Source organism: Protopterus annectens, chromosome 3.part0 (assembly GCF_019279795.1).
Source record: "Protopterus annectens isolate FY-2018-M chromosome 3.part0, PAN1.0, whole genome shotgun sequence".
Classification (NCBI taxonomy): domain Eukaryota; kingdom Metazoa; phylum Chordata; order Ceratodontiformes; family Protopteridae; genus Protopterus; species Protopterus annectens.
Window position 1 is genome coordinate 1917215841 of NC_056731.1, and position 25126 is coordinate 1917240966.

At 38.0% G+C, this 25126-nt stretch overlaps 1 protein-coding gene across 1 annotated transcript in view; it reads right to left on the reverse strand.

Annotated features, from left to right (window-relative positions):
• Positions 1–25126, reverse strand: part of NBEAL2 (neurobeachin like 2) — a 3059867-nt gene that overhangs the window by 99505 nt on the left and 2935236 nt on the right. Inside the window, exons 51-52 of the mRNA XM_044066003.1 lie at positions 16296–16412; positions 4951–5112 (exon numbers count right to left, since the gene is read on the reverse strand). Coding sequence (XP_043921938.1) covers positions 4951–5112; positions 16296–16412 — 279 coding nt within the window. The remainder of the gene's footprint in view (positions 1–4950; positions 5113–16295; positions 16413–25126) is intronic.

Below are 25126 nucleotides of genomic sequence, written 5' to 3' on the forward strand. Positions count from 1 at the left end.
ATTGAAACAAAGTTAAGAAAAGCCTCTAATTTGAAAACCCCAGGCCCAGCTGCAGTACCTAAGTTCTGGTTAAAACTATTAACATCCTTTTGCGAAGATTTAGTCATGATTAAGAACTATTTATATGCCCAACCCGAAAAGACACCAAACCTGGCTAACAACAGAAAAAAACAATGCAACTACTTAAGAGTGAACCTGCAAGCTACTCTAAAAAAAATTAGAGACTGATAACTTGTCTTCTGACAACATATAAGTTATATACTGGAATTAATGCCGACAGAATTTATAGTCATTTATAAGAAAACTCAGTTATAGCGGTAGAACAAAACGGCAATAAAGGAAAGTTATATGGAACAAAGGATCATTTGTTGTTAAATAAAGTCATAGTGGAGAACTGTAAAAAGGGGAAGAATCAAAGTATGGCATGGACTGACTACAAAAAAGCATTTGATAGAAACCCACTTTCATAGATAAAAGAGTGCTTAAAAATGTATAACGTACACTCTACACTGATCGACTACATTACAGTTACCATGAAACAGTGGCAGATCACTTTGCAATTTCCTAGAAAACAACAAAGTGTAAAGACTTCTCATCTTCTCTTTGTCAGTGATTTGAAACTGTATAGGCTCGACAGATGAGGAACTGAAAGTACAACTGCAAGTTGTTAAAACTTTTTCAGATGATATAAGAATCTCATTTGGTCTTGATAAATGTGCAAAAGCAACCTTTAAAGCAGAAAAACTGCAGCACCAAGAAAATATCAGTTTTGGACAAGAATGTGATATAAAAGAACTTGAGCAAGAGGGAGTGTATAAATGAGAATTGATGAAGGATCAACAATAAGACATGAACAAGTGTGAATAAACTTAGAATACTTTACAGGACTTAAATTAATCCTGAAAACAGCATTGTCATCTAAGAACAAAATTCAAGCTATAAACCAATTTGCTATTCCTGTCCTAACTTATAGTTTTGGAGTGACTGACTGGCCCCAAAATGTGTTGGATATACTAGACAGGAAAAAAAGAAAGATGCTTCATGTTCACCAAATGATTTACAAAAATCAGTGCATACCAAGATTATATATTCCCCGTTCCAAATGCAGGATGGGCCTCCTTGAAACGGGTCTATATTAGATAATTGAACTTTTGAAAGTTCAACTGTCATATGGTCAACACCATATGCTCGAACTTTTAAACGTTCAAATATCTAAAAAAAAAAATAAACTACACAAAACACCTACCTGAACGGTTTAAGCAACACCCCTGCTCTTTAAATATACCAACTCCTAGATAGCACTACAGTGCAGAAAAGTGAAATCTTCACATTCTGCACTGTAAGGAGATCTCCGTTACAACGTTCACACATTCAAAAATTCGATCATATGATGTCGACCATATGACACTCAAAATTTTGAATGTTCGAACATTCAATATAGACCCCCTTGAAACTGATTACATGTATAGATCTGCAATTGTGGGACTGCACATGTATCTGCTGACCTCACAAGACCCAAATGTAGTGAAAGTTCTGAAACATGAGGAGAATAAATCTGAGATGACTTCTTTGCTTAATCGAGCAGAAGCATATCGGCATCAAGCAGGAATGGAAATCAAACCAGAAGTAGGTAAAAATCATGCAGCACCTGAATGTAACAAAAAAAACAAAAGAAAGAATATAAGGTGAAGGACCAGATGAGAAGGCAAGAAATATGAAAAATGCATAAATATATTTGGAAGTACAGAAAACTTCTTGAAGAACCTAATGTTGATCAGGATTGAACACAGGAATGGCTAAGAAAAGACAAATTCAAACCAAGAGATGAAAGGTTAATATTGATGGCCCAAGACAATGGGCTAGAAACAGGCTAGTTTACAAAGTCCATTGAACATGTGGGAGAAACAGACAAATATAGGTTTAGTAAAACCAAATTGGAAACAGTCGCACACCTCATTGCTGCTTGTGACATACTAATGGCAGAAGTACTATATACTGAAAGGCATAATAATGTGGCAAGACTGTTGCACTGAGGATTATGCAAACATTATGGTATTGAAGTGGCTGAAAAACACTGGAAATATGAGCCACAAAGTATCATAGAAAATGATGAAGTCTACATCACATGGGATCATCCATTACCAACAGTTCAAAAGATAGATGCTAGAAAACTGGATATTGTGGTCTATGAAAAGAAGACAAGAGTAGCATTAAGCATTGAACTAGCCACACCCAGTGACTACAGGGTCTTGTGTACAGAGAGACACAAAGTCATAAAATATCAGGATTTGCAGGCAGAAATGAGAGCAATATAGAAGAAAGACTCCCAGACAGTTCCAATAGTAGTAGGAGCAACGGGTCTTACAAAAAAGAATCTGCAATCGTATTTAGATATGTTATCAATATATGTAACTCAGTATGAACTGCAGGAGTTATTACTGGGCACATTGCAGGTGCGAGCACTTCTGGCTGACATCAAAGATTGAAACAATACTAATTTCATGAATTTTAATCGCACTCTGACTTAGGAATGGAGTCCATTCCTGTCATGGCATTAGAAACCCAAAAGACATGGAGAAATTAAAAAAGGGGAAAAGTAGGCAGGGGTTTACAAGGAATTAGACCTGAATCTAACAGTATATCTGTAATTGCTTTAACAGACAGCATCAATAATTTGTCACACTTCTTGCATCAGCTAATCAATGAATGTTTAACAGTCAAAAAGTTTATAAGCTTTGAACTATACCCAAGTACCTAAAAGAAGGTTAGCAACTGCATTTGGGCATCTCTGTCTAAAAAAATGGAAGAGTATGGATAGGTTATGACAAGCGTAAAGCCACTGTGAGAGAATAGTGAAGACATGGCCCACTGATAGGTGAGGCAGAGAGATAAGACTGGGTAGAGACACTTACCTCAGTGTGTTGCCTTCCTCTAGAAATCTAGAAAAGAAGATAATGAGGGTGATGACCTCAACAAGGAAGAAAACAACAGACATCAATATATCTTCCTGGCCTTTTTGTGTTTTCCTTCCAAGGCCTCAGTGACCTACTAAAGATTTAGGGTGATCCCTTCTAAAATGAGACAGAAGGATTTATGCTGTATTATGATCTGACCCAGGAAGCAACTCACTTGAAAAACTTGCACTACCAACTCCACTTTTTCTATCACAAATTCATCAGATGCAGATCCAGAACATTATTACAATTCATGTCATAAAAACAAACTAAATAGACTAATAAAAACAAAAACAAAACCAAACATTCTGAAACAGTTTTTTGTGCCAAATGCCTGAGAAAAGCCTGAGAAGTGACCCCTAGTTCCTGAACGATTGTCTAGTTAGAGATAACTTACAGGAAGTTGGAAAAGGAATTTCCTATAGGCCTTCCATACACATCAATCAACAGTGCAGAAGTTTTTTCTAAAGCTGAAATGCTCAAGGCATTGAGACAAAGGCTCCTTCTGCTGATATTCAAAGAGGTACCTGAACTTCTAGTTAACACAACTCGTAGGAAACATATTTATTTAATTAATTAATTTATTTGCAGTTTGTTAACGAAGAAAGTCCAGCGGGCCATACAGAGCCTGTTTTCAGTGGAGGCCCGGGTAGAAAAGCTCCTCGGTACAATAAAAAGGAAAATTATATACATTGGCAATATACAATTATCAAATAAATTAGCTTACAAAGTTGTAAACATGGTTAACAATTCAGTGACCAGACAAACAGCAGTGACAGATTACAAAAAAAAAAAAGACAGTCTCTTTTCTATCGGCACTACTCTGGCCAGGACCCTTGATAAAGTAACACATTTTGTGACTTTAGAATTATTCAATCACTTATTAATTTCCTGAGACAAGTGTCATCTATTCAGGATCATGGGGGTGGGGGTGCTAGGACTTATACCAGCAGGCAATAGGCACAAGGCAGGAAAATAATCCAGGTTAGGATGCCAGTTTATTGCAGGATGCACCCCCCCACACACACACAAACATCTATATGGACAATTTGAAGGATCATCAATTTGCTTACCTATATGCCAGAAAACAGGAGCACCTGTCAAAAACTGACAGACAAAGGGGGAGTATGTAGCATGCATCACATAGAAGGCACCCCAGCCAAAACCTGAACCAGAACAAAGCAATGTGGTCGCAAAGCTTAGCAAACTGACAAAGCAGCACATATTCAGAGTGACTGGTAATAAGGATATTATCCTGATACAGTTCACAAATAGGAATGGGTAAGAGCAATTCTAAAGATGAAGTGTCTCTTGGATCTAACCAAGACCAATACTGCCAACCGCGCATCTTTTCTGCCCTAAACTAACATGTCGTGAGTTGGATGAACATTCTGTTAACAGGCTTTTTTGCTATCCGCTTACTAACATAATGAAAATGCGAAATAGTCTGCCTCCACACCTCTCAACCTCTTAGGATGAGAAATCTGGATAAAGCCTAAAGTAATGGGGAGACAAAAACCCCAAAATAGGGACAGACTTTAAATAATGCTTTTATACACTTAGAAAGTTGGTAGACTAAACTGATTATTACTAGAATGTATTTTCTGAAGGATATGAAATCTGAAATCAAATGTCTGTCATTATTTAGTGAACTCAGTCTTAAGATCATCTCAGTGATTTGCCAGAAAACCACAAATTTTATGAGAAACAGATCAAAAATATGAATCTAAAATTTGGACATTTAGTGAAAATGTGGACAGTTGAGAGGTCTGCCTCCTTCTTTGATAATAATCCTAATAATCTGTGATAAACTGCTGCATGTGTTGCAAGACACTTTCTCATTGAAAATTTGCAAAAACACACAACTTAACATGAATGTAGATAAATGCACTTAGCTTAACAATGAGGACACTGCTGTATATTGTGTTGTAATGGCAAATGATCGAAAGGCTCACAGACTGAAAGGAAAATAAAAACAAGGAAAGGATCATCTCACCTTTAAGGAAGACCGGCCTTCAATTGTGCTCTGAATGACAATTTGTCCCTCTAGACCAACAGTAATATTCATCATTGTTACAGGCAAGGAGCTATCACAGGGAGGTTTGATTGTCCGCATGAACTGCCCTCTACGAATGGTATGAACAATTACTGTTCCATCCTATGAACAGAAGAAAATGTTACTTTTAACATGTTACTGAAATGTAAATTCTGCTTAAACATATTGGCCTAACCATCATATTTTCATGAACAACCTGCTGTGTAGGTTCCTTTCTTTTTCTAAGGAAATTAATTTAAAATGTATATGGCCTTATTTTTAAAAGTCTTCAGCATAATTTGTGTTGTGCTATAGTTTCTTCCAAAGTAATTTTTTACACTAATAATACAACTCTTATCTCTGAAATTCTTATTTTTCCTGATTATTTACTTTATTGTTTCTTAGTGCTGGACAAACAATACCAGCCTTTGGGTACCAACACTCACTGAACAGTCTCATCAGTCACTATGGCAACCCATCAACTTCTTCCCAAGAGAGTTTACTCCAAATCAAGAAAAACAATATGTTGCTACTTCTACAGTCCAGAGAAGAATACGGTCACACATTAATGAAAATGCATAATGTCAGATGCCATGCAATGGTAGTTACATTTAGCAGAACCCAATACTTTTTTACTTTTTCTCCAGAAGGCAACTAAAGCGGTATTTATTTAGGATTATTCTCACATTGTTCAATTTATTTATTTATTATTTTACATTTGTTAACCAGGATAGTCCGACTGGATATGTGTCCATTTTCAGTGGAGGCCCGGGGAGAAAAGCTCCAAATCACAGATATAAGCAATAACAGTAATAAGCATAGCAGATTATAAGAAGAACAGCAATTATAGAGGTGATACGTTATTCAGGAGTCTGTTAACTAAGAGTAGGAATTACATTCACATAGGAGACAAAACATAAGAATTTAACAGTTTTTCATTAATTATGGCACTAGGGTATAAGTAAGTCATATATAAGTATAGTATAGGCACTAGGGTATAAGTAATCAATTAGCTGAAAAAGGAATAATTTTTGAGATACTTTCACATTTACAATAAATACCAAGTTACCTGCATACATTTGAGGTAACAGCTTTAAATAATATTGATAGAGGATAGTTATGGTGGCAGCATGGCAATCAGAGAAGGTACAGTTAAACTGGAAATCAGAGCATCAGGTAGGGCTCCTTTGTAGAATGATTTCACAGAAGTTGGGGATGACTTGCTGAAATACCTTATCTTGAGTTGTTAACAGTCAGTGTCATTAGAGGAATATCCATAAATGGAGGGTAGGCCTTTAATCACTATTCTTTCTTGGTAGAAGGCATGCCTGCATCACAATGTCTGAATTACAAACTCAGCTGGCATGCAATCTTTTCTACTTCTAAGAGACCTCGATGTTGAGGCTCCATGGCATATAGGGATGAAGCCCTGACTGTGACCCAGACAACAAAAGATTGATTAGTGACTCAGTCAATGAAGGAGCCAGGGATGATGGAGGAGGAGTGGCAGTTTCTCAGTTTGTCCGTACAGGTTGAGAAGGAGGGGTTGGATGTCTTTCTGCAATTTGTCACTTCTTCAGTAATGGGGAGCATGCCATCACCTTGAGACACACTGCCATGCAATTTGGCATCAGACGGTAGGGTTGGAGTTCACTGACATTACATTACATGTGATAATGCGAGTGACAGAAGCAGCTTCATCCAGTTATAGTATCCAAAAAAATCCAATGCAGATAACACATCATATATGTGTTAGGGACTGTGCTCTGGATTTCCCCATCCCTTCTGAACATGCCTATAGCTAAGGTGGTCCCAGTCGCACGGGGTGGGACACTAAAGTTAAGAGTGACAGGAAGGGATAGCAGCGGATGGTCAGCTGGAAGGCATGCAATGGAGGGGCAAAAAAATGTGACAGACTCAATGTTGTGTTCAAAGCGCACAGTTCCTGCTGGCTATTCCCTCATACAGAACAGAATATTGGTAACTATCTGCACAGGTAGTCCACTAAATTACTCTCTGAAGGAGCACAGACAACCAGAAGACTATTTTATTTGAAGAACAAATTCTCAAAGTAGCACAGCTTATCTACAAAGAGAAAAAGACTGAGTTCAACTTTTTTGTGATGTGCTACATCACCGTTACAGTCTGTCACCACCTATAATACTCCCAGGTTAAGAATAAATTGAAAAGCAAACAGGGTCAGATGCACTGCCAGCATCTCTTTCTGACTGATCCACAGGTATCTGCGAGCAAGAAACCACATTCCATGCATTACTAGATTTTTGTAATGGTCTCCACAGGCACACTCAAGCATTTATTGTCATTTACTGTGTTCAGTAAGGTGGAACAAATGACAGACTAATTGCACCACTAGAGGAAATCTTTTTTTTTCACAGCAGTAAATCAGTGGATGAATCGGTTCCTATGACTGAGCTTTGATCTCACAAGTTCTTCAAACACCACTAAACCTTTCTCATATGCATGGCCAGCACTGGATAACATAGGTTTAGAGGAGACCATAAATCCCGGTGTCTTTTGGAACACAGAAGCTGACATGTTCATTTCTGAAAGCTGAACCATGTACTTCACAGGTTCATATGTAGTTACACAGCTTGAAGTCCATGGAGCCACTGAGCAGCCTAGCCCAAATTGTCAGTTGTTCCAAGCACTACTTGGTTAAGTGGATTGCACAAGGCCACACAGTAAGCAAATGATGGCTGAGGGAATCAAACCCTGTACCACAGGAACTACAGCTAACAGCCTAAACCCTCTATGCCAACTACCAGATTCTGGCAATGACACACTTGCAAGAGAATGTGTCCAGGAATGCCCCTTTAAAAGCTTCTATATCAAGGAAGTTTCAAGAAAGTTATATTAGCCTTCTTTCTGTTTAAGGTTATTTCCAAGTGGCTAAAACAAGTGAAAACCTGATATATGCCTGAATCAGAGAATCATAAACTTAAGAATGACTGTAAATTCCCTGAAAGCAAAGATAAGAAAAGCTAGAGTTAGATATTTCATGATAAGCCCATTCCCAAACCAAAAAGAATGGTACATAAACTCTAAACTTGAAAAATCTCCTGGGGCCACATTGAACAGGGATATGCTGACATGCATGTCCAGGGTCATCAACAACGTAAAAGAAATGAAAGCATCAATATTCTGAATTTCATGGCCTTTATGAAGTTTTGCAGTTTGTTCAAGTCCACAACTGTCTAGCATATAAGAACAAGAAAAGTTCTAGAAGTAAAAAAAAATCACCTGGGCCTAAGGTATTGGTTCAATGATTTTCATCTGAAGATGGGGGGGGGGGGGTTCCACAAATTAAGCTATTCTGACAGACAATCCATAATCATACCTAGAACAGGCTTCTCCATAAATTCAAAGCTATACCCACAGAAAGTACAGTTGTGGGTAAGGTATTCAATATTAACAGCATTTTATCAAGGAAAGGTGAGTTTAACAGTAAATCACATTCTGTGCCACATTTCTAGAGCCAAAATGTCTCCCAGCACTGACATTATTTCTTGAGGGGAAGCAAGGTGGTCTTGCTCTCTGCTTATGTAATCACGTGGGTGGAAGGAGGCATTGTCTTATATTGCATTATGTTTCTCATTCTCTTTGGTTCTTTGCACCTGTACTCTCAACAGAGATGCAAACTTGGGGTAGAGTTCTGTGTAAAGATACATACCATAACATAATATATAACGGAAGATCTTTGAGGAGTGGTCATTGCAACAGTAAATCATATTATTTGAATTACACTAACCTTATCTGCATTTTCATTCTGGTTCACAGGTAAGTACTAGGCAGTCAGTCTATAGACTATTACAAGCCTAGCCAATAAAATCATATTCAAAGTTTCCTCTAGTTTTCATGAGGGCAACAGAAGACAGACCAAGGGAGAATTTGAGGCTAAACATCCAATTATTTAGGTTTACCCCACAGACAGCAAAAGTGAAACTTAGTTTGACAATTTACTGCAAGTTTTTTCTACAGCTGGGGGAGCTACTTTAGGTTATGAATTTGTTACACCAATGTGCCTTATTTATCTGCTAAAGGTGGTTTAGGTTGCTTAGCCAGACATTTAAGAAATGAATTGTTCTGTACACGAAGAGGAAGGTTGAGTTTTTCATGGGTCAAAGCTCTGGCTATGGTATTTCATCAGAAGTACAGGATTCTTCACAAAGATTTAGTAGTCCTGTGCCAACATACCACAAAACTTTCATTGGTGTGCAAGATGTTCATATATAGGCAGTTTTTATTTATTTTGATCTGTTTACATGGTAAGTGGACTAGTCCATTGACCTTTACAGACTTTTTAACTTCTGTAGGGAACTGTGATTTTTTGGCAAGCTAATATACTAAAAAAAACAAAATCATTATAGTAAAATGCCAAGCAACTGTGAAATAAACCCAATAACAGTTATAAATAATTATGTGGAATTACTAAGTGGGATGGAGGGAAGATAGCTTTACTGCTATAGTGACCACTTCTCAAAGATTTACTACTATGGTAAAGTAATCTTACATACAACTGAACAAACAACTCTAAGGAAGATCACTGTGACAGTAAATCTTAACAATTTGTGTAGATTCCTAAGCAGGACTTCAACATCAACAGACTTACTATACTTGTCTTTACAAATGGCAATGCAAAGGGCCAGCCATTCAGACTGTATCAGCTTACTCAACTGAAGGTCTTCTTTCCTTTTCTTGAATGAAACAAGCTGCTAAACAATCCTCCTAACTTTGTTTTCCTAGTCTGATATTGGAGATATACATGTGCATCCAGCAGACGTAAAACAATGTTTGCAATCATTTTGACAGACTGCATAAAAGACGGGCAGTTCACAGATACTGCTGATATCCTGACCATGAAAGAAAGATTAATCTTGAGTGAGATTTCATTATGGAAAATAAAACATGGTGATTTAAACAACAGGGCATTTAATGCTGATATTCTTCCTCCTGATGTAGTATTTAGGAGGAAACATGCCTTCCACAAAAGCTATTTTAATTCCACTGTCTCTGCAGACTGAAAAGGAGGTAATAAAGTTACTTTTTCCAACACAAAGTTCAAAAATTAATGGAAGAAAAGTATGTATTTTTTACAGGTCTCAAATGTAGAACTCCTTTAAAGAAGGGTTCAGCAGAAGATGTGCTAAAAGCTGATGGTAAACAGGGAACTACATCTGATACACAAACCTTAATGACATGACTGCCGAGGAAAGTAGGAGTGTGATTCTAAATCAAGAGATGGAACAACAGCTGACCAGACACCTAGGCCCCATGTAGAACTGATAATGATGATTACACAGACATTACTGGATTAATATCCTTAAATAAAATCAAATAAAGGACTTAGTCCAATAATCGTGGGATGGGACAATCATAATCCAGGCCTAGTGAGAATTCCAAGAAAGAAATGCCTTCCACTTTTGAATATAAGATGTTACACTTGAGGGGAAAAATAATTCCTTTAAGAAATAAAAATCTGTCCTCTCTGCTGTCATTTTCTGGAATTTCAGAATGGGATGTAAAATCTTGCCTAGCTGTGTCAGTAAGACTTTCTGTACAGCTAAGGACTATGATGGATGACTGATCTGGCTCTTTAGTTGACAATACCATAGTTGTCTTGGTCAGGATTATATTCTTGCTTACTAAAAGATTTTGATTCTGTTTTGAACACAGCATGCAAACACATGGTGATGATAGTTATGAAGATATAAAATAAAGTTGTGGAAGATGGAAAAGGAATAATTAAGTTCTGGAATAATAAGACTGAAGAACCCTCTAGTATGACCAAGGTCTACAACTGCAAGTTACTTGATCTTAGGTGAAAGTGAATTACTAGAAATGATGGCTGGTGAAACTGGTTACTCCCGGAGTCCTGGGGAGTGGCTGATAAAGACAGAATATAAGACTTGTAGGTAAAGAAGTCCTTAAGGCCTATTAGTGGCTACTATGTCTAACAAACAATAAGTGATAGTCTGCATTTTTAGTTTGCTAGATTCATCAGCAAAGTTGTGTAAAATAGTTTTTTTGAAGTAGCCCAGCAAGACTTTATTTTCAAAAGAAATAAATACTTAGGTCTCAGAAATTGTATTTCCTCAAAGAGCACAGGTGAGGAGATGGGAAAGGTGAGGACAGAAGACTATGATAGGAATCACAGTGAAACTTCCTAATGTGAGTATAACAAAAATCTAACAGATGAAAAAAATTAAAGCTATAAAAATAAGAAGCCAATGGTGAAATCAAAAAGTAGAACGTCAAGATTTTTTGTGAAGACTGGTAACAGATAAATTGCCAGTAAAAGGAAATATGCCATATAAAATGAAAAATGACAGAATATGTTTACATTGTCAAGAAGAAACTATGTAACATGTTTTTGTAAGAAAAGAGTAAAAAGGTTACGGGGAAAACAATGTAAATAAGATTTGTTTAAGTTACAAAAGAAGTGGATAAAATAACCATGGATTTGATTAAATACGGATATTATAACAACAGAAGTAAAGTATATGTTAAAAGAATAGATAACGTTATTTTATGTTATGGAATAAAAGAATAAATGAAATTTTGTTTATGGTAAATAGTTTTTAGCAACAATATCAAGTCAAAAATTATGGTGGTTATGGAAAAAGGAGTGGGAGTCTAATAGGGATGAAAATTTAGTATGGTTGTAAAGGAAATTATGAATATGTTTAAACAGATTTGTATATCTATACATTTGTAAATATTTGTAAATATGTAAACATTCTGTAAATAGGCTTTCTTTTTGTATATAAATAAAAGACCCCCTACTCCTTTTGACAGGTGCCGTGGGATCTTTTACATCTACGTGAGATACCACCAACTCAAGCAGGTGGGTCCTCGGTTTAACGTCTCGTCTGAAAGATGTAACATTTAGGAAGGAAGCATCACCCATATGCTACACTGCTTGTTGTGTCTTTCGGCTTTTCCCGGTTAGGGGTTGCCACATATGCTACACTGCAATGTCAGCAATCAATTTACCTGGTGTGGGAATACAGCCCAAAGCCATACGCACCAGAAATGAGTGTGCTACATGTTCTCCACTGACACGTTTACTATAGTAAGTACTCATGAACACTGTTGTAATAGCTTCTTCAGGGATGGTCATTACAACTTTAAAATATTTGGGTCAGTTTCCATTATAACTTTAAATTAAAATATCTGTAAGTTTACATGCTCACACCTATGAGAAGAGGGCACTTAAAAGCCTTGTTCCACCTCTCCACAGTGCATCCAATTTACAAGTTTTATGATGGTGCACACTGCAGGCCATGATGCAGCTTTTAAAATATCTTGTGTGGAAGCATTTCTGAAATGTACTACTTATTTGCCTCCTGCCCTAGTGCAATGAGCTCACACAATGCCTGTAAGAGTTTACTGTAATTGTCTTAGCAAACGATAATACAGAATACAAAGAATATAGAAAGAACATGCTTATTTTTTTCTACACTATCTATCCCTTTTTAAAATAACACAATTATTTGATTAATCTTTCTCAGATCACAACTGCCAGCTATCAGCGAACATCAATGAGCACTGGTGGTCCTATCAATCATTTGGAGAGTCTGCAAAGAAAAGTCAGCTGAAATGGTTATCAGCCTTAGAAATAACTACTTTCAGAATGAAAAATGGATTTGTTTTTAGTGAAACCCTCTCACTCTGTGGCACTAAGAAGAATGAAAATCATTCTCAGAGGAGTAACATCAACTATAAACAGTGCCTTTCATAAGAGAACTTCAATTTCTATTCTGCTAAATCTGCTGATTCACAAAAAGGTGAAGCTGTCCATCTCTTACATAAATTTCTATTTGTAAGGGGGAGATGTATGTCTTCTTGGAAAATCATTTATGAAAATCCTTTACAGAAGGATGAACTGCTAATTGTGGATTTGCTGGTTAGCATTCTTAGACTCAAAAAAAAAAATAAACAATAGCTCTACAAAAAGCCAAATTTTGATCTGAATTAGTAATTTAAATAATCTAGAAAGTAGGTGACAGTGTAGAGGATTCAGACCTTGTGACAGTCTATGAACCAAATCTCTTCTCCTTTGTATACAAGATCAGTTTATATTAGGTCTTTTTAACTTCCTTTAACATTGTTAGAACTTGAAAAGATAATGGACTGTTATAAGAAATCAAACTTCTATTCTTAAAAATAAATAAACAAACAAACAAATAAATAAACAAACTTCTACTCCTTCCTTTTACAGACTCATAGGTTCATAGATTAGTACTAGGCTAACTACCCTTGTGGGCCATTTTAAGCCTAGACAATTAACCCATGTGAGAATCAAACCCCGCACTTTGTGTCTGCAAGGCAAATATCTTAACCATTATGCCAACCTCCCTCTCATCAAAGATCTGAGGTTGGACTATACAGTTTTGCCCTCTTTCAGGGTTAGCTATAACTGTGCAAAGGTAATGCCCATTGTGGAAAACCAATCACGCTCATTAAAAGGGAAAATCAAAGTTGTCTAGGCCAAGAGGAAGCAATCAAAATCAGACTTGGCTTGTCCTGTTTTGCTCTGAAGAACAATTTCTGGATTCAGGGAAAAGTAGAGAAGGCATGCATCAATGTATTGTTGCATTGAAAGAAGGCATTTACCTTCCAAGCATTCAACTAGAATGTTTTGAAGTGACTGTTGTTGTGAGTAGCAGATGGAAATTACATTTGTGTAATTTGATAAAATATTTCTGGATTTAGCTTCCAGTTGTGAGCCAAAGTTACTTACCTTGCTGCTGAGTGTGCCTGCCAGTTGATTACATAACCCTCAAATCTGAGCTGCTGGTAGATGAAGACTGTGCTGCAGAGTCCATTCCCAAATTTGTAAAATTTATCTGCATAGCTTAAAATTGGTTCCTCCTTCAGTCTTTTTGTAAGACAGCACTGTAATACTGTCCCCCTGACTTTCAAGAAGCCTTGCTGAACATTTTCCTGAAAGGTTGTTAGCACCAAGTAAACTGTATTCATTTAACACACACAGATATGAAGTAATTTCTTTTCTGATGAGAACAGCTTCCTTAAAATGATAAGTTATTAAAGTGGGCTTCTCAGGTATAGCAGAAACGTTCATTATTCCCAAACAGTGCAAAAAGTGCAATACCCAGAGTGATGACATGTCAGCTTACTTCTGCAGAACTCAAACCATCATATAGGGAAAAATGGTAATGCTTTGCCTTCTGAAGTATGCAAACAATTGAGCTAAACATTTGGTAAATAATCAGCAGCTATTCAAGTCCTAGCAACTGAAGGACTGTATGACCTTGAAGAGAAAGTGTCTGTGGGACTAATCTCCCTTGTGGTTTCTGCATAAAAATACCCCTAACCTCTTCAATCTGACATAGAAAGATAGCAGGGAAAGACCTCAACCCCCCAATCCCCTGCCCCCAGAAATAAAAGCTGTTTGGTCATGGGGAGATTTTATAGTGAAGGGTGCACATGAGAGCACTAGTGCTAAATGTGGGACAAAGTGTGGACTTGAAACAATGTGACTCAGAATGGCTGCTTCCATTTACTCTTTAATAACTATATGGAAAAGTACCATTCTCTTAATTTTGAATAACAGGAGGGACTTCCTGATCTCTCTTCGTGAGATGCTTAAGGAAATCATTAAATTGAATGCAACACAGGTTATTACTGTCAAAGGGAGCATTTTGCTTCTGTTGAATATTAACAGGTAATGCAGAGACACACAATCAAGCATGCGTCCTCACCACTATTCTTGTAGTGGCTACCCTGGAATGCATGTCCGTAATGGCAAATGACCACCTCAGGGATTGATGGCACACCTCCTCATAATATAAGAAATTTCTGAGAAATCTTGCTTTAGTGTCTTTGAATAAGGAAGCTGCTCTAGTTACCTCTGATATTTCTCAAGTTTTTCTAAAGCTTTCCCCATTATTGCACGTGGTATACTTTATGGCAGGCTGTGCATAAGCTGAAAGTCCATGGCCAACAGACTTTCTAGCATCACAAATCCCAATATTAAGTTTTTATCTTGATACAATAAACTTTGCTAGTGGGAAAAGTGCTACCAGTAAAGGCTGCAGCAGCAACATGCACACTGGTGCTGGCTGAAGGTCCACATACTACACCAAGAGGTGAGATACTTCTTGCACTCTCTGTGAGCCAAAGCAGGCAATCCATCATGGTTCTTCCAAGAGGAGTTCTTAGCTGTGATATTTTTCCCAATTTCTTTGCACAACATATCGCTAAACCCCCAGTTGTTTAACAACCTACTAAAAGAGTCCTCAAAGGATGGATATGCAGTGACAAGAAATGCATGACCTGCTTTATTGATGAGACTGAAAAGAACTTGGCCAGAGGTGAAGCATATTCCAGCACAAGGTCAGGGACCTTACTTGAACTGCTGAGCCTGCCTCTGCCCTTAACATCAGAGAAGCTGTCAATGGCTTACCTGGGAAAATGCCCTAAGGCATCTTTTTCCACTGGAGTACAGTATGTGCTTGTCTGGATGGGTAACTTTTGTTTTAAGTCAACAAGTGCTTTGACTAATTCCAATAACTCTATACGACTAAGGAATCCTTAGAATAAAGACCAAAAAGTACAGCAGTCTTCTTTGCTTCCCTGGACTTCTTTACCCTAACAGAATCCATCTCTTGCAAGGTAGACAGAATAAATGTTGCTGAAACAACTTTCAGGGGCAGTGGTGTCTTTTTTCTATATTGCTGTGTAACCACAGAGTAGGTATTGAGAAATTTTGGGGGGTGTCTCCCAACAAGGAGGGCTAAGGGGACATGACTCTTGTAAAAATACTTACCTCCTTGGTTTGCTGAAAGTTGTTTTTTGGTCTATCTGCATTTGCTTCAATTGCTGTTGACAGCATGACATGATTCCTTCTTGGAGATCCCCTGTGGACCTTAAGGATGATCTACTGGGATGCCACATCTAGTAGATTTGTGGTGGCACTGCCCAGAGCCACTACTATCAACTGCCCCCCCCCCCCCCCCCGGCTGTGGATGCTAGCAAGAAAGAAAATAATCTACATTCAATGAAATTGTGCCTAATGCTATTTTCACTGCAGCCTTATTTCTTAGTTGTTTCTCCATGAAATAAGGTTCTTGGCAGCACCACAGAAAAAAGTAAGCTAATGATCCTGTTACTCAAAATTTCATAGGAAATAAGCAGAAAGTTCTGGACTATAAGTCACACATATAACATACTTCATAACTCATACATTAATCCAGTTTACATTTTAAATATGGGTCTTAAAAATGCTAAAATTCAGTTTATGTTTTAAAATATACTCTTACCTTAGACCCTGACACTGCCATGTCTAGCTCCGTGCTGATTGCAACACATGTGACCTCATCATCATGTCCATACAAAACCTGAACTGGTTTAGAAGCCAGACCATAAGAGAAACCACCCTGAAGAACAAAAAATTAGATTAAATATGTGAGCAGTGGGGACTGAGTATTTCTTTAGTAATTTGTAAACACATTTATTAAATTATCACTGAAGACATATACACACATACATTAAAAGAAAAGAAAACAAACCATAGTAACATTTTTTCATTTACATACATTATACATTATATATGTATTTTTTTAATTTTATTACTGTCATTCAGTCCAGCATTACAAAAATTGCTCAATTCCTGCTGCCCTTTCACTCCTTCGCCTGCTCCTCATGAGCACTATTCTGCATGCTGTGTTCCCACAAATTCCATTTATTTCTATTTAATTTATTTCCCTTTTCTAAAGAATGTGACTTCCAGTTCATCTCTTTTACAATATTTAATACTTCAAATACATCTGGTTTAGATTTTGATTTCCATTTTCTAGTTAGTTTGTTTTATTTGGCAGCCAACTGAATTGAAATTAATAAGGTCTTTCTATGTCTAGGCAATTCAGATCAAGTGTCCCAGGTCAAAATAATAATTTCCTTAGTACAGCCATTTACTATCCCCAATATTTCTGATAGACTACTCTGAATAGAATTTTTAAAATCTGCCAGCTCTATACACTCCCCATAGGTTCATAGGTAGGTACTAGGCTATCAGCCCAAGGGCCTAAGTAAGCCTAACCAACAAGGTTCCCTGGCTTACGCCACCCAAGAAAGTTAATTTCCTGTGCCTCTGTCGAGCAGAGCCACAGAAGTGATCCCGGGGTGTATTTCCTATTTTCCATCCACTCATCAAGATTTTTCTTGAAGTGTGCTAACGAGGAACTTTGCTTGACATAGATGGGTAGCTTGTTCCAGAGTACATAAACGAGGTTCACAGTTACCTCTTTCTATCCCATCACACTCCAACATTTTTATTTACCCAAGGAAAAATTCTTTGACGTCTGCTTAGGGTATACAAATATCTGTGCAAATACTTCCAAGCAAAACTCCTAACCCTTTTGGACTTTGTTGCATACTTGGAAGCCATACTTATGTCCTGCCATTATTCCCTTATAATTTACTTTTCCAGTCTCTCTTTCCAATCTTTTCAAGCCTCCTCTGATTGATTCTTCTAGTTATCATGCAATATTTTACATGCCCTACTAATTATCACTTTTTAACAGAGCTTCTGTTCTACACAACTAAATACTCTACCAGAGTCAGTCTTTCACTTAGGACTCTCATATCCCTTTCTCTTCGCATATAACCCAATATCAATTCCTCATAGGAAAATCAGTTCCTAACCTGCAGTCCAAATTTCTCCTTGGCTTAATTCCTAGGGTTACCATATTTGGTTATACGAAAAAGAGGACGAAAAAATATTTGCTGGTATTACACCAGCACAATATTTTTTCGTCCTCTTAGGGTTGCCAGATTCTTGACTGGCCGGGTCGGGACAAAAAGTCTTTCACACTAGGTGAAGACCAAAAAAAAAAAAAAGTCTTTAATTCGGAACATAGTAGTTCCACATTAAAGACAGTTAGCTCCATGGTTGGCCCGTATGCTGGTATATGAGTGGACCCTCTTCTGTTCAATGCGGAACATCAAGCAGTTCCACATTGAACAGAGCTCCGTTTTTCGATTTTTTTTTTTTTTTATTGGCTCATATACTGGTATACGAGCCAATCAAAAACTCGCACAGCAGACCCTCTTCTGTTCAATGCGGAACATCAAGCAGTTCCGCATTGAACAGAGCTCTGTTCTGCAAATTTTTGATTGGCTGGTATACCGGAATACGGGCCAATCAAACAAAAAAAAACAAAGCAGAGGCTGTTTTGCCGGGACTGTAACCAGCAGTGCGGGACTCCGATCCCGGGACAATCCCGCTGAAATAGGGACTTCTGTTTTTTGAAAATTTTGCGATTTGTCCAGGTTTTTGAAAAACCCGGACAAGTCGCAGAATTTTCAAAAACCACTCGGACAGGATCCCAAAAAGAAGACGTGTCCAGGGAAACCCAGATGTATGGTAACCCTATTCATTCCATTCTATTAACTTTCCCTCTCCAGTTATTTGCGCCCAATACCTTGGTTCCTTTGCTAGTTTTCTCCAGTAAATTCCATTCCCCTCTTGTCTATACTTTCTGTATCCCTAGTAGCAGTCATCCAGTCATCCCTGTTAGTAAAATCAATTTTCTTCATTCCTGTGTTGGCTTAGTTCTTGGAAAACTTTCTGCAGCTTTATGAATATATTGTGCTTAGTTATTATTCTCCTTAAGGATCTGCATCCAAAATCCCACTATCTCCTTGTGAACAGACCCTCCCTGGATCATCATCCCTTTCCACCATGAATTATAATCTTCTGCTTGTGTTATGCACTTCAGCCTTAACAGAGTGGCACTAAAATATCCCTTCAAAGGAAGCAGTCCTAAACCATCAAGATTTCTTCAGTATTAAGACATCTGAAACAACTAGTGTGCATCAAAGTATTTAATTATGTATGAATAATGAATGCATTTCAATACAAAGATGATCACAAACAAGAGACATATGTTTAAGCGTGTACAGCTATTCACCTTGTCAGTCCATCTTTGCATTGATAAATATGTACAGATTAAATGCCTAATGGCATGACACCAACATTGCTAGGCAGGATACAGCATGGCAGCTCACAATAAAATGTAAGTCAAAAAACTATGAAGACAGATGTCTTGCCTGTCAATGTCTGACACAGCCACATACAGCACATCCAGCAATACTGCACTGTGTCCTGATAAACAGTTTCACATCCGAGAGGACATAAATGCCTAAGAGGGTGGGTGTTATGCAAGCAATAAGCCCAATAGGGTGTGCGTTTTTGTGGAAATAATGCCCACCTAGGAGTGTTCTGAGGCTTGAGCCCGCGAGAGGAAGACCTCTACATCCCCGGAAGGGCGTTATTTCCACAATAACACATACCCCGAAGGGCATTACTACTCTTAGAGAATGGGCTGTCTGTAAAATTGTTGTTTTAATTTTTTTTTATTACTATATTTTTTTATATATTTTTGATGTAAAATAGTTCCTCCACCTAATGTTTCAAACTTGCTGCAGTAGATGTTAACTGGTGTTGGAAGAAGCATTTTGCATCAAAAATATAACATTTAAAAAATATCCAGGTATTTACTTTACTTTTAGGTCCCTTATTCCTAAAATGTTTGGTATGTTGCCAGTCACTAGAGATTGAAGTTACTAAATAATGACATACATCTGAGTTTCAGGCTTTTATTTTCTTCAGAAAATTCATGCTAACACAAATCCTTTTATTTAAGCAAGTTTGTAATTTTGTAAGAGCAATAATTAAAATATGTTCCTAGTTTTGAGCCTTGTTCCCCCACTCAGGCACGTGCGCTCTCACACACACACACACACACACACACACACACACACACACACACACACACACACACACACACACACACACTTTTTTCTGTGTCATTTATTTTTACACTCGCTAAACAGCCAAAGTGCTGCTTAGTGAGCACAACATAATAGCTCAGTCTCTCTCTTTCCCACTCATACATGCATACACTCACACACAGAGACAAACACATACACACAAACTTTTTTACTTTAATTTTTTTTTTCATTTTTATTTTACACTCACTCAACAGCAAAAGTGCTGCTTAGCAAGCGTAAAATAATGGCGGCCATTAGCTTTTTCAGTACGAGCTCTACGGCAGCTTGACATGCTGCCGTGAAGCAGTGGACTTGTTTTTCAGCGGGCACTACCCGTATATTAACATCCTGCTGGAGAACACTCATTCTCCACTCAGGGTGAGATCTACAGGCCACCCATTCTCTAAAGGGAAATAATAGCCCACCCGGGGTGTTATGAGTCTGTGAAGTGTCCTTCTTCCCCTTAAAGCACTGCTATTTTCCTGTACCACTCACCATCAAAGGCATTACTGCTATTAAAACTGAGCTGTGTTATTTAATTTTTAAACTTTAATTTGTATTATAACTTCATTTAATTATCTTTTCTGAATTTAGATAGTTCATCAACCCCTTATTTCTGGCATGGGTTGAAATACATACACAATTTAAAAATCATTTTCTAATATAAAAATAAATGGCAACAAATTAACATTTACTGCCATGACTTAGTTGTGAATATGCAGAGGAAAACATTTGCACAGGTGACCAAGTAAGCAAAATGCTTTAAGAAGGTATCTGGGCAGTTTGGTGTGGTAAGCATATTTGGTTTATTATTCTTTTCTGCCCTACAGTTCACACTAGCTGTTTTGTATTCTGAGCTTCAGTGGTCAGCTTTAAAACCTGTTTCTAGTACTCCAAAGTTTCAAACCCACAATGCTTAATGGTGTACTGTAATTTATTTCAGTAATTCAGGTAGCCTCTGCTCTTGCAATGTACGAATTTGGAGAATTGTTGTTTTGTGTTAAGCTAATGATGTTAAGTTTTGGAACGAATAAATTACAGTACCACATTAAGTGATGTGCAGATACATGTGCCAAAGACAGGTTTTACAATTCATCATTAAAATATTACGCAGGAAACAACACATCCAGTTAGCAAATGAAAAAAATGCCACAGTTTGAAATGTTACCTTCAGTGGTGCACTCTTGTTTTGTGGGCTTTCATTATACATACTGTCCTATGAATCCTATGAAGCCAGTAGTGGTTTACTTCTCTCAAATCCATTTTTCTAACTTGCATTAGTTAAGATGTGAAGCAGTTAGAAAACTGTTATGTTTAAAGACATATAAACAATATTTCAGCAGATGAGACAGTGAAGTACAGTTGTGTACTTCCTACTTACCTGTATTATTTATTTACTGAAATTTAATTACTGGGAAAGTCCAACTGGATAGGTGCCCATTTTCAGGGGAGACCCTGACAGAAAAGCTCCAAAGTATTACAAAAACATTTTAAGAACAATAATTTTACAGTCTTCAAAAATAATACAAAAACATCTACAGTTTAAATAATTATACCAAATGAGGCATAATGCGAAAATATTGGGTAAGAATAGATATGAACTATATGACAATGATTTAATATTTAGAGACATTTTAGCCAGTTTACATAGAAATTAAAGGTAATTTAGTGTAATACACACAGGACATGCAATACAAAGTGAGAGAAAAAACAGGGTTATGGCATATTTAGACGGAGTCTGGGAGAAAAATTAATTGAAGTAAGGAATTGAGTGAAGAAGAGAGTAAAAGGAGGTGTAAGGAATGAATAGGTACTTGATCACATTTAGCAACACAGTTTATCTTGAGGTTGAGCAAGAACAGAACCAAATTTTGGCTAGAAAGTTTTTCAGAATAGCTTTAAAGGACTGGAGGGAGGTTATCAGTCTGACTGAAACAGGTAAGGAGTTCTAGGACTTAACAATATAGTATGAGTACAGACCATACCCAGCAGATTTGATAGATATGTGGACAGAGAAGAGTTTTTGGTCATTTGGATCATAATGATCGATTGGGAACATAGTTGTGTAGAATGGTAGTTACTGCTGGACAAGCAGATGGATGTTGGATATTTTTATAGGTGGCAAGAAGATGTGTATGTTAGTTGACGGGTAGTTCTAACCAACTTAGGCTTTTTAGTGCTACACAGTGGTGGGTTCTGAAAGGGGTATTTGCCACAAATTTAGCAACTTTATTATCACTTTGTTCAAGTTTTGACTTTTGTGATGCCTCCAAGTTATTAAGGATGGGTGAGCCTTAAAATAGAAAGGGGAGGAGGTAAGTAGTGGCAAGTGTAGTTTTAGTTGCTTTGCTGAGAAAGTTTTTGGTGTTGTAAAACATCCTTAGTTTCTGGTGAGTGTTTTAATGCAATTTTGTACATGCAGGTCAAATTTCAGATCATCCTCTATAATCCTTAGTAATTTGCTATGAGAAGTGATTTCAATGGATGCATTATCGAGAGACAGGACTTTAAATTTTCTTTTTTCATGACAGAAGGGTTGAGCATGAATTGAGAGTTACAAAGCCCTGTTTCAGTGGCTGTTAGAGTTTCCTCCTAAATAATTTTTTTTGAGATGTGCATATGTGTGTGATGTCATCTGCATATTGTATTAGGGAGGTCTGCTTTGTGGATGGTATTAGTGAAAATGTTAAAGAGGAGGGGATCAAGGAGACTGACTTGAAGTTAATTGGTGGTGACTGGTAGGTTTGAAGAGAGGGTGGAGTGCCATTTAACTGACTGATACCTACTGGACAAGTAGCTTTTGAACCATAGAAGGGTGAGCTGAGACAGACCTACTATGGACATTTGAAGTAGAACTTTGATGTGACAAACTAAGTCAAAGCCTTTAGATAAGTCTAGAAATATGGAGAAAACTAGTTTGACTTTACCTCTGGCTTTATTAACAGTATCTATAAAGGTTAGAAGTGTAGTGTTAGTACTATGGGAGGGATGAAAGCCATGTTGTAAAAAAAGTGAAACCATGGGTAGGTACTTTCCTGCTATCTCTGCGGGCAATCTGATGGACATGAGCATCCTGAGGCAATGTAGCAACTGTCTTATGTATACTGACATCCACCTAACCCTGAAAGAAACAAACACAGTATGTGAGAGCTGTAGCTGCTTTATGAAAATTGTGACATGACACACACACTGACAAACCAAACGGCAAACAGGTTGTCAGTGCACGCACATTATTTCCCTCACTATACAAGGTCCCAACACATAAATCCATATATACAGAGGTACTCGCAAGTAACTTATCAAACCCTCAGAGGCCTCATGTACATTGGCCTCAGAAACTACATGCAAGCAAAACCAAGTCAGCACCAACCACTACACATAAACATACACATCAGTGTCTCACCAGCAAGCCTCTAAAGTGAAACACCACACATTCAAACATCTTGGTCATAGCATACTCCATTAGATGCCCCCCTTGCCAGGATGGATAAAGTGAGGGTTACAGTTAGTTGCCTGTCAGGAACCAGGATTTGCCAGATCACATAGGCACTCAGTTCACTCAACCACAAGTACCAGTATGACTCAGTCATAGTCCATTTGGGTGTGAATGACCTGAGATGAACCTCCCTAGACTATATGAAGAGGGACAAGATAGACCTCTCCGAATATGTGTAAAAGGCTGGTATGAGCCTTGCACTGATCACCATTCAACCCTCACTAGGAATGATACCACAACACAAATAGAAAATGACTGACTTCAATAATTGGCTTAGCTGCAGACGTCACTCCAAGGGGGATCCAGTATTTGTCAGCCTGGGGCAACATGGTCGACAGACCATGCTGCTTTGCCAGAGATGGTCTGCTCCTGTCGCCACTACGCTTTTGAATACTGGCCAAGGCATTAGCCAGTAGCCACCCCAATAGTGCCTTTTTTAGGCAGTGCCAAACCAACAGACCTATCAACATAAATCTTTCTAATGCCAAGCTAAAGGTACTACTGCTCAGTGCTAGTAGTCATAAAAAGAAACTGCACTCCCTGGAAGCTATCCTTGACCTGAACAATGCTGATGTCTGAGCAGTTACAGAGATGTGTTTCAAGGCTGAAGAAAGCAAACCAGCAGTACAAGGCTACAATTCCTATCACACATTTAGAACATCCTCAGAAAAGGAAAAAAATGAAAGGAGGAGGGGTTTCCATTTACATAAAAAGTGATCACACCTTTACATTGGCCAAGCAGGATGACTTGCTTGAGCTACTCAATGTCCAGCTGACCAAACGTAAAATCCCCACCATATCATTGCTATCTAAATGTCCCCAACCATGAACCATGAAATCCACTCTGCATAACCGAAGTTACCAGAATTACCATTTAGATCAACATACTAATCATGGGTGATTTTTAACTAGCCCTCCATAAAAAGGGAAAAGAATAGTTGTGTAAAATCTTACCATAACTATAGCTGTCCTTCTCTTCCATGTTGCAGTATTCACTTTGGTGTGGGATTTTTCACCTCAGGCGATCTGATGTCGGCTCCTATACAAAAGCTTTTTGCCTGGCTGCTGTAGGTGCACGGGATGTCACACGTAGGGTCATAAACCAGGGTCCTTAAATGTGACGTCGGCACACACAGACCTCAGAACTTAAAGCCCAGAGGAGTGGCCTGTGGAGAGAACAAGATTTCAACAAAAGAAACAAATGCCACTGTAAGGTTGAACAGATAAGCTTTAGGGGGTGGAAGCAGTGATCAGGGGCCAGACCCTGTAATAAGAGAAGCATAGGGGGTATGGAGGGTGGAAAGGAATACTGCAACATGGAAGAGAAGGGCATCTATGGTTATGGTAAGATTTTACACAACTATTCTATGTCCTTCTATTCCAATGTTGTAGTATTCACTTTGATATGGGACAGTACCACAGCTCAGGAGGATAAATGGGAGGAGGTAGAGGATTCCAGGAATCATTGCAGGATTGCTCTGGCAAAGCCTGCCCTGGCCCTGGAGACTTGGTCTAGCTTGTAGTGTTTGGTGAAGGTATGGACTGTAGACCAGGTAGCTGCTTCCAAGATGGAAGCTGTGTCCAGGCCATTGAGGAAAGGCCTTGGAGGTAACTATGGCCCTGGTGGAGTGAGCTCTTACACATTGAGGTAAGACCTTGTCATGGTGTGAATAACAAAAAAGGACACTAATCCAGCAGGAAATGGTTTGTTTGGAGACCGACTTATCCAGAGCCCTGGGGTGAAAGGAGATAAAGAGTTGGTCAGACTTTCTGAAGGACTTAGTCTTGTCTAAATAGAGTCTCAACTGTCTGTGTATGTCC